Source organism: Tyto alba, unplaced genomic scaffold (assembly GCF_018691265.1).
Source record: "Tyto alba isolate M040663 unplaced genomic scaffold, T.alba_DEE_v4.0 Super-Scaffold_29, whole genome shotgun sequence".
NCBI classification, from domain to species: Eukaryota; Metazoa; Chordata; class Aves; order Strigiformes; family Tytonidae; genus Tyto; species Tyto alba.
Window position 1 is genome coordinate 3,028,540 of NW_024881303.1, and position 13,936 is coordinate 3,042,475.

General features: G+C 47.3%; 1 protein-coding gene across 1 annotated transcript; it reads left to right on the forward strand.

Annotated features, from left to right (window-relative positions):
• The first annotated feature begins 160 nt into the window (after positions 1 to 160).
• Positions 161 to 13,878, forward strand: KLHDC2 (kelch domain containing 2). Its single transcript, XM_042799294.1, has 14 exons — positions 161 to 273; positions 1,512 to 1,679; positions 2,524 to 2,603; positions 3,601 to 3,718; positions 5,085 to 5,200; positions 7,602 to 7,683; positions 7,772 to 7,855; positions 9,789 to 9,869; positions 9,947 to 10,005; positions 10,367 to 10,476; positions 10,942 to 11,014; positions 11,948 to 12,035; positions 12,814 to 12,866; positions 13,150 to 13,878. Exons 2-14 carry the CDS (start codon positions 1,524 to 1,526, stop codon positions 13,271 to 13,273), a joined length of 1,224 nt encoding a protein of 407 aa, XP_042655228.1. The 5' UTR covers positions 161 to 273; positions 1,512 to 1,523; the 3' UTR covers positions 13,274 to 13,878.
• Positions 13,879 to 13,936: the final 58 nt, after the last annotated feature.

Below are 13,936 nucleotides of genomic sequence, written 5' to 3' on the forward strand. Positions count from 1 at the left end.
GGTATTTAGTATTCGTCCCGCGGCTTTTTTTTTAGCCGAGAGATGACAGGGTCTCTGCTGACGCGGTTTACCCGTCGCCGAACGCCGCGCGCCCCGCCGGCTCCCGCCGTTTTCCCCTCAGGGCAGAGCCGGGCGGCTGCGCGGCGGGGCGGGACGGCGCCTGCGCGGCGCTGCCGGAAGCGGCGGATGTTGTCGTTGCGCGGCCCGCTGAGGTGAAGAGGGGAGGGGGGGGCGGCCGCGCCGAGGGACCCGCAGGCACCGACCCGTCCTGCGGTAGGGCCCGGGCCCCGGGGAGAGGGCGGGCGGGGGGCTTCGGGGGCCGAGGCTGGAGCAAGGAGCGGGCGGTGAGGGGGGGCTGTGGGGCGCGGGGAGCCAACCCTGACAGAAAACGTGTGTGGGGGGGGTTGGATCTTAATGGGTCCAGTAAGTGCGGTGATGGCGGATTGTTTAGTGAAGGGCGGCTGCTGCTCGTTTGGGTCCGGTGTGACGGGTGTGTCCCGACAGGTAAAATGGATCTGGGCTGCCTCAGGGCGGGGGGGACACGACACGACACGACACACGGACCACGTCTGGGGTCAGTCGGGGTCTCGTGAGGGATGTGGGAAGCCAGGGCAGAGCCATGGAGGGCTTGGGGATTGCAGGGGATGGTGAGAAGTGTATCGTTACAGGACTGGAAAATTGCTTAAGGGGGACAGAAATTGTCCTGGGTTGTTAAAAAAAAAAAAAAGAATCCTGACAGCGGGGGAGAGGAGAGGTCAGTAAAAATCTGGTTAACTTGAAGCAGACAGATTTCATTGAGGTGTGGGTAAGACTTTCTAATTTAAAGCGTAATTAAAGCTCAGAAATAAACTACCGAAGGTGGTGAGTGTCTTCATCGTTGGAGCAATTCAAGTTGAACGAAAATCTGTCAGGAGTGGTGTAGGTGTTGAGGATTTTGTGCAAGTGCAGCGTTTGTTAGTCTCACTGAGGTCCTTTTCACTTCTCTCGCTTTGCCTGGTTGCACAAAGCCGTTGCTTGGACTAGCTAACTTCCCTGACCTTTTGATCTGTGTCTGAAAACCTTTGTGTGGTGACGGTTTCAACTCAGAGCTGTAGGAAAGCTGAAAGCAGATGGGGACTTGGGAGTGGCTCGTAAGTGGAAGTTGACTTCGGCTTTTCAGGGGTCCCCCTGCTCCATTACAGGCTGAGGCAGAGCGTGCAGGCAGCTTCCAGGATGACCTGGCAGGGCTGACTTCAGCGTCTCCTCCTGGCTTGATTCCTCCCACAGTTGGGCCTTTGAATTACCAGTAACCCCAGTGACAGTGTGTACCAAAGCTCTGGCAGGGAGGCTGCTCTTACCCCTAAGCTGCACAGTGCTCAGGAACCGAAGGCTGAGTGTGCGTAGCTGTTGTCTCTCCACTGAAACGTCAATGTGAAAGAAACAACAGTGTGCAGTTTCTCTTTTCTTTTTTTCCTCTGATGGTTTCACCTGATGGTTTTCAAAGCTCCATACTCTCTATTTTGTGCATGTAGCACTGTATCGAGATGGCCGATGATAACGAAGACCTGCAGGCAGATGAGGAGCTCCCAGCTCCAGCTGAGGACAGCTTTGAGCAGCTGGAGAACGACAGCCCTGCTGAGCGCAGTGGGCACGTGGCAGTCACTGATGGACGCTGCATGTATGTCTGGGGAGGCTACAAGGTACGCTGCTCTTGTTAAGTAAGACTTCTGCCACCCATGGTGCTGGTAATTACGTCCCATTTGTTTGGGAGTGGCTGTAAAATTATCCCTCCCCCAGAAAAGAAAAGCTCCAGTTAACAAATTAGACTATGACATTTAAGAGTTTTGAAATATTGAAATAAACTGTGAGTGTTAAATGCAGATCTCGGCAAACATACCTTCTGTGGGAAGCAGAGTCTTTTTTGCCTTTGTCAACTCACGTGTGTGTTGGAAGAGAAGGAGATACTGTTTAATTTGTAGTGCACACCAGTGTGAAATGGTGCTTTTATTTACAGCGTTATCAGCACAAGTGTATATTGCATTTTAATGACCACAGGTTGGTTATTTATGACACTGGGGTGTGCTTGTACTGCAAGCAGAGCCAAGTCATTTTACAGTTTTGACAGGAATGAAGATGAATTGTCAATGGGCTCGGAAAATAAATTGGTAGCTCAGGACAAAGCTTTGGTGTATTGTTCTGGTGGTGTCATGCAGGGAGTGGGGGAACTAAAAAGGAAATTTTGGCTCAATTATGCACCCTAGTCATCCTGCTTGGGCTATGAAAAGGAGGTTTAACTTCCATTTACCTACCTCTGGCTCTGCTGGGAGCTTGTCTGGTCCCCAGCAGAAGCTAAAACAGGCAAATACCTGCTCTCCAAGGGCTGCAGTGCAGGTGTGAGGTACAGGAGTGCAGCAGGCACTGCTCCTGCTGTTTTCTGTTCTGTGATTAGATCTCTGAGGGGGTGCAAACATTCACAGGAGTCTGTAGTTCAATATGTCAAGCATCTTTCTAATGTTGCTTTTTTTTTTCTGACCTGTTCTGCAGAATGCCCAAGTTAGGGGATTTTATGACTTCTATCTGCCCAGAGATGAAATATGGATCTACAACATGGAAACTGGAAGATGGTATAATAAATAATTAACTTAATTGTTGGTTTGGGGGGGGTGGAAATAAATTCCTAAGTTGGTATAGAAAGCATGCTGAGAGTCTGTGAACAGGGAGAGAATTTCCTGATCTCTTTGTTCCCACCTATCGAACTGTTGCATAAATGTGTAAAATACTTCCATTTTTTTTTTTTTTTCCTGTGGAAACAACAAATATATTTTCACAGAGTGAAGTAGGAGAGGCAGCTCAGACAGACAGCCCATACAGGAGTATGTGGTCAACAGTGTGAAGTGTTTAGGGATGCCTGGTACAGGCTACAGCACCTGAAAATTGTATTTGTACCATTTTTGATTACAGTGGCACACTGGTGAGGGAACCCATATTGAGTTTTTGATTTGTTGTCCTTTTAAAGAGTTGGTTTTAAATTTTGATGCAGCCAAAGAGGCTACTGTGTCATCTTAGATCACAGGGAGCCTGGAAGCTGTGTGAAACCTGCGTGCCTGATAGTGTGAGTAGAGGGAATCGGGTGCGAAGCCATGTCCCCTCAGCGCTCTGCAGAAAGTGCAATTTCAGCAGCACTTCCACTCCTTGTCGTGGTTAGGGAGAGCCCTGGCCATGGGCTGGAAGCTCATCTTTGTGGTTATAATGTTTATAAACATTAAAAATCCAGTAGCAAAATAGAAACCTTCAGTTTAGACAGGTGCATCCTCTTTGCCTGGGGATCTTTCTGGGGATTTTGAACATGAGAGGCGTACCAGGTTCCTGAACTGGGCAGACAGGATTCCTCCCCCACAAAACATGTATGAATTAAATTGCCTCTTCCCCACCCCCCCGCCGTCATACCAGGTTAGTGTTGTAAATTGTTAAACCTGCAAGGGTGTGAAGAACTCATAACTGAATGGTCCACAGTGAGCAATTGCAATTAGAAACATACCAGTAGTGTTATAAAATTCCACTCCAGCTAAAATCATTATTGTTCATCTTTATCAGATAAAATATTTTAAACTGTGCTTCTAGGAAGAAGAGTAAAACAGAGGGAGATGTTCCACCTTCCATGTCTGGAAGTTGTGCCGTGTGTGTAGACAGAGTGGTGTACCTCTTTGGAGGACATCATGCACGTGGCAATACAAACAAGGTTAGTAATTTAAAGATAAACCTCTCCTCACAAATAAGTTTCTCCTCATTTGCTTTTATTCCCACCTTTTATAAAGTAGAGGTGGCCTTTTCAGTTAATTCAAATCCATCCAAAGCACAAAATGTATAACCTTAACAAGTCACGGGAACATTTTCTTCTGAATGACTGGGCAGACTGGATCTGGTTTCAGAGCTTAGATGTTTAATAACAGGGGATGCTGAACGTGTATCCAGTCGTTGTGTCCTCCACGGCTTCTGCAGCGTCATGTTTTCATCTACTGGCTGCATCTCTGGTTCTTAGAAGCAGATAACCAGCTTTCTCATCCTGTCAGCAGCTTCCCCAGATGTGAACTAATTGAAGCCATGTTCTTTTTGTGCCTGCCTAAGGGATTTTGACTAACAAAATATGGTGCTTACCGCATGGATTATTTTTTTCCATGCAGGTGATTAGCTGGCTGACTGTTACCAGCTCAGTGTATTAATTTCTCTGCAACAGGTCAGATAACGTGACGTTTGTAAAACAGGTCAACCTCCAGCTCTGCATCATCTCACGTGGTGATTGGTAGCTTTACACCACTGAAGAAACACCAATGACCTATTATTTGTTTTGGTTGCAGTTGGCCTTGTGCAATTCACCCTATAAATTCTATTGCATTGGTGCTTTTGAGTTTGCTTCTTTTCAAAGATGGGAATTCCCAGAGGTCACTGAAATAATATCAGGAGGTGATTTGTAACTGCTCTGCAGTTGTTTGAAATTTTATTCTTCTCTAGAGTCTCTGATAATATTTTCTGATGTTCTGGAAGTGTGGTTCAAATGAAATAGTTTGGGCCTCTTAAATATAAATTCAGAGTAGCTTGATACAATGCTTGCAAACAGTCTGAAACAAACTACATTTATAAAGTGCAACTTGCTTCCTTCCTGCTGTGATATTCTTACATTTCAGTTAGTATATACACGTGAATCAGCTATTCCTCTCCATGTAAAATGATGTAACATGCAGAGAAGGGATGATACCATTAAAAACCACGTTTTTTGTTTTTAAACAGATATTTTTTTATTATAAGACAATTGCTACTTTGTGCACGCCTACATTGTATCCCATGTCACCTTTTGGATGGTAAAACTCAATGTTCATAGTCCCATTACTTTTGTAAAAAGTGTTTGGGGCTTGAGCCTGCAAAAATATAAGGATCACTGGATCCATATTTCATTCCAAATGTTATCAGTGCTCTGTGCAGCTAGGAAAAAATAGTTTAATTTATTTCGATACCAATACATGCTAATTAAAAGTTAATATTTTAACATCAGTCAGACTTAAGTTTTAAGCTAACTCTTTGGGTAAAAAAAATCTTTCTATTTTCTACAGTTCTACATGTTAAATTCCAGATCCACGGACAAAGTGCTGCAGTGGGTCAGAGTAGAGTGTCAGGGGGTACCCCCTTCATCAAAGGACAAACTTGGCGTTTGGGTTTACAAAAACAAGTAAGACTCCAGCAACGAAGTCAGCACAGCTATCCTTGCGCGTGTGTTTGCTTTTAATCGCTCCTAGTCGTGTCATTGTTGTGTCTTTTTGTTTGAACGAGAGCTGCAGGAGGAATTCCTGCCTGCAGCACATACGTGCTTCAGGAAGATGCGGGATTTCTTCCCCAGCCAGACTTTTAAAACTGTTCCATCCTTTAACGGTTGATAAACAAAAAACCTCACTCCCAGTTCGGGTATATGTAAGCTGCAGAGGATGTCTGCGAGTCACAATCCAAAATGTAGGCTCGTTACAGGCAAATCTTCCATTGTGGTTACTTGTATCAGCATCATTCCTCTCGACAATTGCACCTGCAATTGTTCTTCACAGAATAATCCTGTGAAGGACCCCTGGTATCATGCAGAATGCAATCTTTTGGTCATGTCTTGTGGGACAACTTGCTTTTCTTTGATAGTTGAAGAGCAGGAAGCCATTTTAATCTTAAAATTGCGTGTGGCTTTTTCAGCGATGCACATGCTTAACGCAGTGTGTTTTGTGCCGCTTGCACAAAACAGGGAATGTGTTAGATGAACTGCTGTTGGTGTTATCTGATTTAGTGTGTTGGGATAGTGCCCCAGAGATGCCAGAAGGCCTTTTGGCACTTCACACCTTGGAAAAGATAAGGAAGATAAGCTGATGTGCAAAACATTGCCTTCTACTCTCCCATTCAGCGAGTGTAGTGCTAGTCCCCTAAGGAGGGAGCTGTGTGGTGAGATCCTTCCAGCCTCCTGGCACTGGAGAATAGACGGAGGAAAGACCCCATTGTGGGTAGGTAGTTTCCTGCTTCCACAAGCTTGCTGTATCCCAGCTGCTCAGGAGGTTGGGAATGGAAGTGAATTATCTCTGGGGAGCTGAGGGGCTTTTGTCTCTCTTCTTGGAACATCTCCCCAGGGCTGGTTTCTCAGAGGACTCCTGGCTTCCAGAGAACAGCACTCCAGAGTGCTGTGGCACGGGTGACAAGCTCACACGGGCAGAATTGTCCCCTTGCAGGAGGAGCTGGAAGGGCTGATCCCCCCAGAGCAGGGCTCTCCGCAGGCTGTGGGCCGTGCTGCTGGGGACGCGATGCCAGCGGCTGCGGAGGTCTGATGCGGTTAGGAGTTGACAGTCAGGGGCCTCGAGTTCTTTGGTCACAGCTGGCAAGGGTCACAGGTTCTTCCTGTCTTGTCACATCAGGGTAGGGGTTTTAAGCTGTTACCTACAAAGCCTTACCTGGGCAGCACAGGCATTGCCTGCCTGTCAGCACAGCTGGTCTTGACTGTGTCGTCTCTGTCTCTACTGAAGCAGAGGAGAGTGGGAATGCCGTATGTTCCTGTGTTTGAGCCACGTGTGGTGGTTTTGGTGTATAACACGGCAGACGTCTGTGCTGCTTTGTCCATCCCATGGAGAGAAAGCTCACTGTTAATGATCTGTGCTGTGTGATTTTCTGCAGACTCGTGAAAGATAGGAAAATTGCCCATCGTGCTAGTTTTCAGATTCTTGATGTGGAGAGAAGGCTTACTGTTACAGTACTTGATGTGGTCAGTTTAGATGTAAATCTGTGCAAGACTGGAGTTGTGTGTGTTTAGTTAGGTGGTGGAGATTGTTTTCTGTTACTTCATAATCCAGTAAGAATTTCTGACAAAACCATGCCATTCATTTCTAATATGTGCTAAAAACAAAACATGAAACTTAAATTGCATTTTAAAAAACAAAAGAACAGTAAAAACAGATGAGTGGCTGCTCGTAGTTACTGTTCTTCAGGCTTTGAAACAAAATGCAACAAGTACAAAAGAAGGTGTCTTCCTCCCCCAAAACCAAAAACTTCCCAAGCAGCTTCATTGGTAGAGACTCTGCTGCACGTAGCGTCCCTCAGTGTCCTCCTGCCCGGCCCTGCTGAGCACACGTCTCCACAGTGACCATGCCCAAGTCACTTGGTTTTTTTCCCCTTAGCTTCTTACAGGAGTGTCTCAACATTTTGGGCTTAGGAAAAACGGGCACAGGGCTTGGAAAGGGCAGAGTTGGGAAGCTACAGGGATAAAACCCCCGTAGCTGCCGCGTGGGAGCCCTGGTAGCGAAGGCTGAAGCGCAGTGAGCAGGCAGGAGGCCTGGTGGCTTCACACATTTGGAACCGGAGCAAAGCTTGGAAGCCTGAGGCCTGGGAAGCAGTTACAGAGAGATTTCATGTGGGTGGTAGGGTCGATTAAGCAAGAAACGGGGCCCCACACTGGGAAAACTTGTGTTGTAGATACATGGGAAGTAATGAAGCCAAAGGAGCTTCCCTGGTTTTCCTGTCTTCTGTTTGAGTGTAGCTGTTACAGAACTTTTAATTTGTAGCAGCAGATGTGATAGCATTTCTAATCAATCTTGATGCATGTTTTGTTTCAGGCTAATATTTTTTGGAGGCTATGGCTATTTTCCCGAAGGGAAACAACGGGGAACTTTTGAATTTGATGAAACCTCCTTTTGGGTAAGTAAACCTGGAAGTCATTTCTATTTAAACTTTAATATTTAATTAATGCTTATTAAAACTTGTTGCTTTTTTAATGTTTTTGAAGAATTCAGGTCTTCCTAGAGGGTGGAATGACCACGTGCATGTTCTGGACACTGAAACTTTTACTTGGAGCCAGCCTATAACTACGGTAATTATTAGTCTTATGTCAATTATTTGAAGTTACAGCTCTTAAGAAACGTGTGCGTTCTGCGCCGTATCTCTTCTAGCGTCCTGTAAAAATAGGCATGACTCCCCTAGGCCTGGCTTGGCTGCTTTAAGTTGTGTGAAGTTAGAAGAGGGTGCTGATAAAATGGCCCCCTTGCGTCGCTGTGGGGGTGAGCGGGGACCTGGCCCAGCACCAGTGGCTCTGGGCCGCAGATGTTCCGAGTGCCTGCTTCACCTGCGGGGGGAGGGGGGGGATGTCTTATCTCTAGTCTGTATCTCCCTGGCACTATTTTAGGAGATGTGGTTAACTGTTTGTAAGCAAGAAGCACAGAAATTTCACCCAAAATAATTTTTTCGACTTTGCTGCTCCACCTTGCAGCCTTGTCAGCAGTCTTTAACTGCCAAGTGTTCAGTTGTCGGGCGCTCTGTGATCCTGCCTTCTTCGGGATATAAACCTGTCCCTAAATGCCAGGAGGTAGAAAAGGTGGAAGAGCTCTCCGAAATACCTGGTGCTAGCTGGCCGGAGGATGTGAGAAATGCCCTGCAGGGTCACGAGACTGGGGCTCCCCAAACGGACCGTGTGGAGCTGATCTTGTCTCAGCAGTGCTTGCCGACTTCCTTTCCTCTGTGGGCCGAGGCTCGGGAAGCACGGCCTCTGCAGCCCCACTGCTCTCTGCTCGTGTGGCTTCCCTCCCGGGCCGTGCAGTCTGACCCGACCAGGGCAGGGAACCAGGCCAGGAGCAAAAGCTCAGGGCTGTGTGACCAGGGCTCTCTTCCCTTCTTGTGCTTCCCGAGCACGCCGTCTGAATTCCCTGCACCTTGCTCTCTTGCCAGCAAAGTGGGACTTAATTTCTCTCTGTGAGGTGCCATTAGCTTGTGTTTGCAGCCTTACCTACGTGGTTGGAGGGGAAGGACTGTTAAGAGAAGGGTTTGAAACACTGTTGGTAGAACCAGCCTTGGAAACATCCCCTCAAAATAAAAATTACTTGCTATTCAGTAGCATTCTTGAGGCCATTTAAATTGAATTTAAACCATTAATTTCCCTAGGTCCTCTCTCCAAAAACGGGAAACTTGCCTTTTATTCTGTCTGTGCTTATCTCTTCATCTTTTTTCCCCTTGACTTGCTTTCTTTCATGCTTAAGTGGCATTGTGCTCATGGGGAGCTCAGGGAAATGGAATGTATGGTTTTCTGTCACCCTCGCCGTAACGGTTTGGTGCTGAATTGTGGTCATAGCAAAACGAAACGCTCCGTAATTGCAAATAGACACCATGAGAAGTGTCCCAGAGGTATTCAGGAACAGGTAAATGGAGTGATATTGCCACAGAATTGGAGGAAATGAAATTTGAGATAAGTAACTTATTCAGATTACTAAAGAATTGCTTTGTCTTACTACATACAGATCTCAAATATTTCAGAAGTAACTCAAGAAAAATGCTGTTTAATGATTTATTATGTCAGTTTCATTTACAGTCTGAGGTCTCCCGTGGCTGACTGAACCCCCTTCTAAAAGCAAAATTTATACCTTGACACTTAAAGAGGGGGGGGGGGGGGGGGAAATCCCATTTTTAGTGAATTTGCTGATCTTCCATCCATCAAAAAAAGCGAGTTTCTGCACACAGAATGACTTCCTGGATGTTTTTTCACTCTCTGTTCCTTACTGGCCTTAAACCCGACTTTAATTCAGCCTTTCATCTCCTCGGGTGCCAGATCTGGGGGACCTTGCTTGCCTGGAGTGCGATGGGCAGGTGGGGCGAGGGGCGCGGAGCCCGGCCCCTGCCCACCGAGTCTGCTTCGTGTGCGTGACGGGCGCCTTCACCCCCCTTTGCTTCATCTGCTGATGGTTTCTGGTGGAATGGCATTTTCCTTCATTATTCATCCATCACTTAACTTCTTATTGTACGTTTTCTGCTTCCAGGGCAAAACTCCATCACCACGAGCCGCTCACGCCTGCGCTACCGTTGGGAACAGAGGTTACGTGTTCGGTGGCAGATACAGAGTAAGCCCCAGCCCAGTTTAACAACATGTTCCTGAAACCTAAACGGGGTATTTCAGCCATGGTCTGCTTTATTGTAGGAGTCCAGAATGAATGATCTTTACTATTTGAACCTGGATACGTGGGAGTGGAATGAAATGTAGGTACTAAAACATGAGTTCTTCTTGTTATAATTGACTCTATGTTTTCCCCATTTTGTCTGTAAAGTGCTAGGAAGATGCCAGTTTTATTCATTTCAAATCATTCTAGTGAAACTTGGTAAACTCAAGCAGAACTGATTGTCCCGATCAGTTGCTGACTCTTGCTGTCAGGCTTTTTTATTGACACAAGTAAAATTCTTTTACTGCGTCTAAAGAAATTGAACTTGCTGTTGGGTCATGAGCTATTGCACAGTGTGAAGTTGCAGCCTTCAGAGTTCTGAAAAATAATCAGAGCAGAAAAGAGCAGCAGTATTTGATTGTAGCACATGTGTAATTTATGGTGCTTCTACCAAAATACAGAATCACGCAAGGCATTTGCCCCGTTGGCCGATCGTGGCATTCTTTAACACCGATTTCCTCAGATCACCTCTTTCTCTTTGGAGGATTCACCACTGACAAGCAGCCATTAAGTAAGTCATTCCAAAAGGATTTTCTGTTGCCTTTGTGTTCTTGAACAGTTGTGCACAGGAGCTTGAATTATTGCCTCGTCGCCTTAAATTCTTGCGAAATTCCTTCCATGCACTTGTGATCCAACTCCTTATGGTCAACAGCTAATTTCACAGAGCAGGACTCACTGAGCATGTTGAGCCACTATTATTTATAGAAATTAAGCTGCTCTAAAAATGCATCCAATGCAAATTGCTGTTAGTAAAAGCTTTGCAATTCTCCATCTTTCCCTTCTGACTTGGCTCCCATAAACCACTATTAATCACCTGTTTTCAAACAGGTAGCCCAATATTTCATAAGGTTTTTCCTAAAGTACTTGATTTATTTAACAACAGTGGACTGTGTTACACTGGAGGATGTGTTTATTGCAGCAAACATGAAAGAACTAACAGAATACTGTTTGTACTTGGGGTTTTGCTTGTTTTCAGGTGATGCTTGGATTTACTGTATCAGCAAGAATGAGTGGATACAGTTTGAGCATAACTATTCTGAAAAACCAAGGTACGGTAGACGCTTTCCTGGAAATTTATTTTAAAAAGAGTGAGGAAGCAATTAACAGTGGCTGTCAAAGAGAGGACACCTTCCTCTTTACAGCCCTCATTTTCCTTAGCCATGCCCTGCCAGCGCTTCTACCCCCGACCTGCTCACGAAACGTGGGGATTTAGGGTTTCATCTCCCAGCTGCGACTGCCAGCACAAGGGCTAACTGGAACCGGGGGGGGGTTCTCATTCTGCCAGCAAACTGGGCACGGGCAGGTGTCACTATTTTGAGCATCCTCGCTGGTGGCTAATCCTGTGCACCCCCCGGGATATTTTTGTTTTCCTGCTGAGTAAATTAGGGCTGACGACCTGCAGCTTCAAAGCATCCAAACTGTTGTGATGCAAGCGTATGGCATTGAAAACACTCGAGCCACGTGGCGTTTGGGGATGTGTTCTGGGCGAGGTGCAAATAGTTAAAGCAGCTTCCTGGTCTTCCCCCTTTGGCCTTGCCCTCGCAGGTGGTGGGGATGAGCAGGGGTCTGGTTTCCTGGGGCAGTAACAAGGCTGAGCTGCTGCCTGTCCCTGCCCGGCCCCCTCCGGAGCAGCAGGACAGTGCCCTGGTGCTGCTGAACTCGAGTCTCAGTGCACTGTTTCCCCAGCTCTTAGGAGAGCGATACAAAATCGGTGTTCGTTCAGCCCCGTGACTCAAGTGGAGCATGAAAACAAAGTCTGCGCAAGCGTATCGCTGCGGCCGCGCTCCCGAAGCGACAGCCCATGCGGCCCAGGGTTTGCTGACTGTTTTTTTTCTCTCTGAACATAAACTCCTGTTGAATTAGTCACGTCTGCAGCGTACCGGCGGAAGGGCAACCTTGCATGTGTTAACTCTAAATACAGATCCTGAGGAGGCGTTAGGGGGTGGGTTTTGGTTTAATGCAGTGCTTACTTCTGTTTCTAGGCTGTGGCATACCGCTTGTGCAAGCGAAGAGGGAGAGGTGATCGTCTTCGGGGGCTGCGCCAACAACTTACTTGCCCATTCGAAAGCTGTAAGTTTCTTTTGAGCTTTCCCTTCCTGTGCAGCCCGGCCCTTCCTGCAGGAGCCGTGGGGTTTTACCATTCCAGCCAGTGTGAAAGGCTTCTAGTCAGCAGCGTGATGGCGTGAGGACTGACAAGGGTGCATAAACAAAGCTCAAAGGGGAAACGTTTTGCTGCTTTTCTGGAAGCCAGGTCATTATTCATTATTTAAACAAACCGTGCTTACTTTCCCTCACGCATGCGTTTCACTTGGAGCCTGTTCTTATTTCCCAACTACTTCTTCAGCTTTGCCCTGTGCTTCTCCTGGGGGTGTTCTCCCTCCTAAAGTAGTTTCTTCACTGTGATGCTTGCAGCAAGGCCTGGGGAAAACAGGCGGAGCAGAGAGGGGCTCTTCAGCCAGGGCGGGGTGTCCCCAGGTCTGTAAAACCACCCCTTGGCTGGGAAAGGGAGCCGGGGAGCAAGCGTGCCAGCCCCTCCTGGTGCCAGAACCAGTGGGCGTCAGCTGGAACGGGCGAGTGGCAAACAAGAGTGGCGCAAGACTTCTGTGTGCACCAGCAGCTCAGCTCTGAGAGCGTTGTGTGGATTCAGGGAGCAGGCAGAACCTTTTTTTTTTTTTTAAATAAAAAAAAATAAAACATTGACTGCTGAGCCCGTTGTAGCCCCCGTGTCCAACGTCCCTCAGAGCAGATCCCTGGAGACTTGGATGCGCTGCCCAGTTTGGCTCCTGCTGTAATAATATGAATCCCCGTAACCAAACTGCTTCTCTCTCTCCTTCCTCCCCCCACCCAGGCTCACAGTAATGAAATACTTGTGTTTTCTCTACAACCAAGATCTCTTGTAAGGTAAGAAAGCACGACTTCACCATTAAACTGTTGCGTCTCCATCCAAGACAAGTAGCGCAGGGTTGCCACCAGGCCTGTTTCATATGTTCCCAAAGTATCCAAAAACATTTCTTCCTCTAAAGAATGCTGAAAGAACAGCAGCCAGTTCTGAGGGGACAGAGGCAGGTTCCTTTCAGGAGCCTGTATTTGGCCCTGATGCTGAGCACGAGCCCTCAGTAAGGAGCAGTAATGACCGTGCTCCCCTGGCTGGTGCTAACAGCGCCCGCGTGTTCCCGCTCCCCAGGCTGTGCCTCGAAGCAGTCATCTGCTTTAAGGAGATGCTGGCCAGTTCCTGGAACTGCCTCCCCAAGCACTTGCTGCACAGCGTCAATCAGCGGTTTGGAAGCAACAACACCTCGGGCTCCTGAGCCCCCTGCGGCCGCCCCCCAGCCAGCTGTGCACGGATGAGCAGTTCCAAGATGATATAATAATTTTACCAAGTGTGGCAAACATTAAACTTGTATAGGGTAACTGTCTGTGTCGTCGTAGGGGTAGTTGCTTCTTGCCTTTAAGTTGCATGTGAATGGCCTAGAGAGAACCTATTTTTGTGTAAAGATGTTTGCAATAAATGTATTTAATGCAAGGGGAGAGGGATGCTGTGCTTAAGCTACAACTAGGTCTGGGTTTGAGTTCTGGGTTTGTCCACCTCGACGCACGTGCGAGGGCCAGCCCCCAGCGAGATGCTGCGCGTGCAGAACCGCTGCTCGTGGGGTCCCTCGCCCAGGGTGTCTGTCAGTGGTTGTGCAGGAAATAAATCCTGAGGCACAGCGCGAGTGAAGAGGAGCGTCGCTTTAGCCTGGGCTGACGCTTGCCGGGACAGGGGAGCAGCCCTGTTCTAGTCTACGGCGTTAGGAAACTGCTTAATATTTTGCCACAAATCCTTGAGGTTGGAGAAATGGGATTTGGAAATTGTACATTTGTCAGAGCTGATAAAAGTGTCGTAAACCTTCTGTTAAAGTACCACTGCTCTCTGCTTGGTTGTAGTTTTGGGGTTTTTTTCGGAACTCTTTATGTTGTGGAGCTTCGATTGT

Excerpts from the sequence above, each read along its gene's own strand:
- KLHDC2 (XM_042799294.1), top strand. The coding sequence starts at position 1,524 with ATGGCCGATGATAACGAAGACCTGCAGGCAGATGAGGAGCTCCCAGCT. Across the intron at positions 2,604-3,600 it reads AACATGGAAACTGGAAGATG|GAAGAAGAGTAAAACAGAGG; the intron begins GTATAATAAATA and ends CTGTGCTTCTAG. Across the intron at positions 7,684-7,771 it reads TTGATGAAACCTCCTTTTGG|AATTCAGGTCTTCCTAGAGG; the intron begins GTAAGTAAACCT and ends ATGTTTTTGAAG.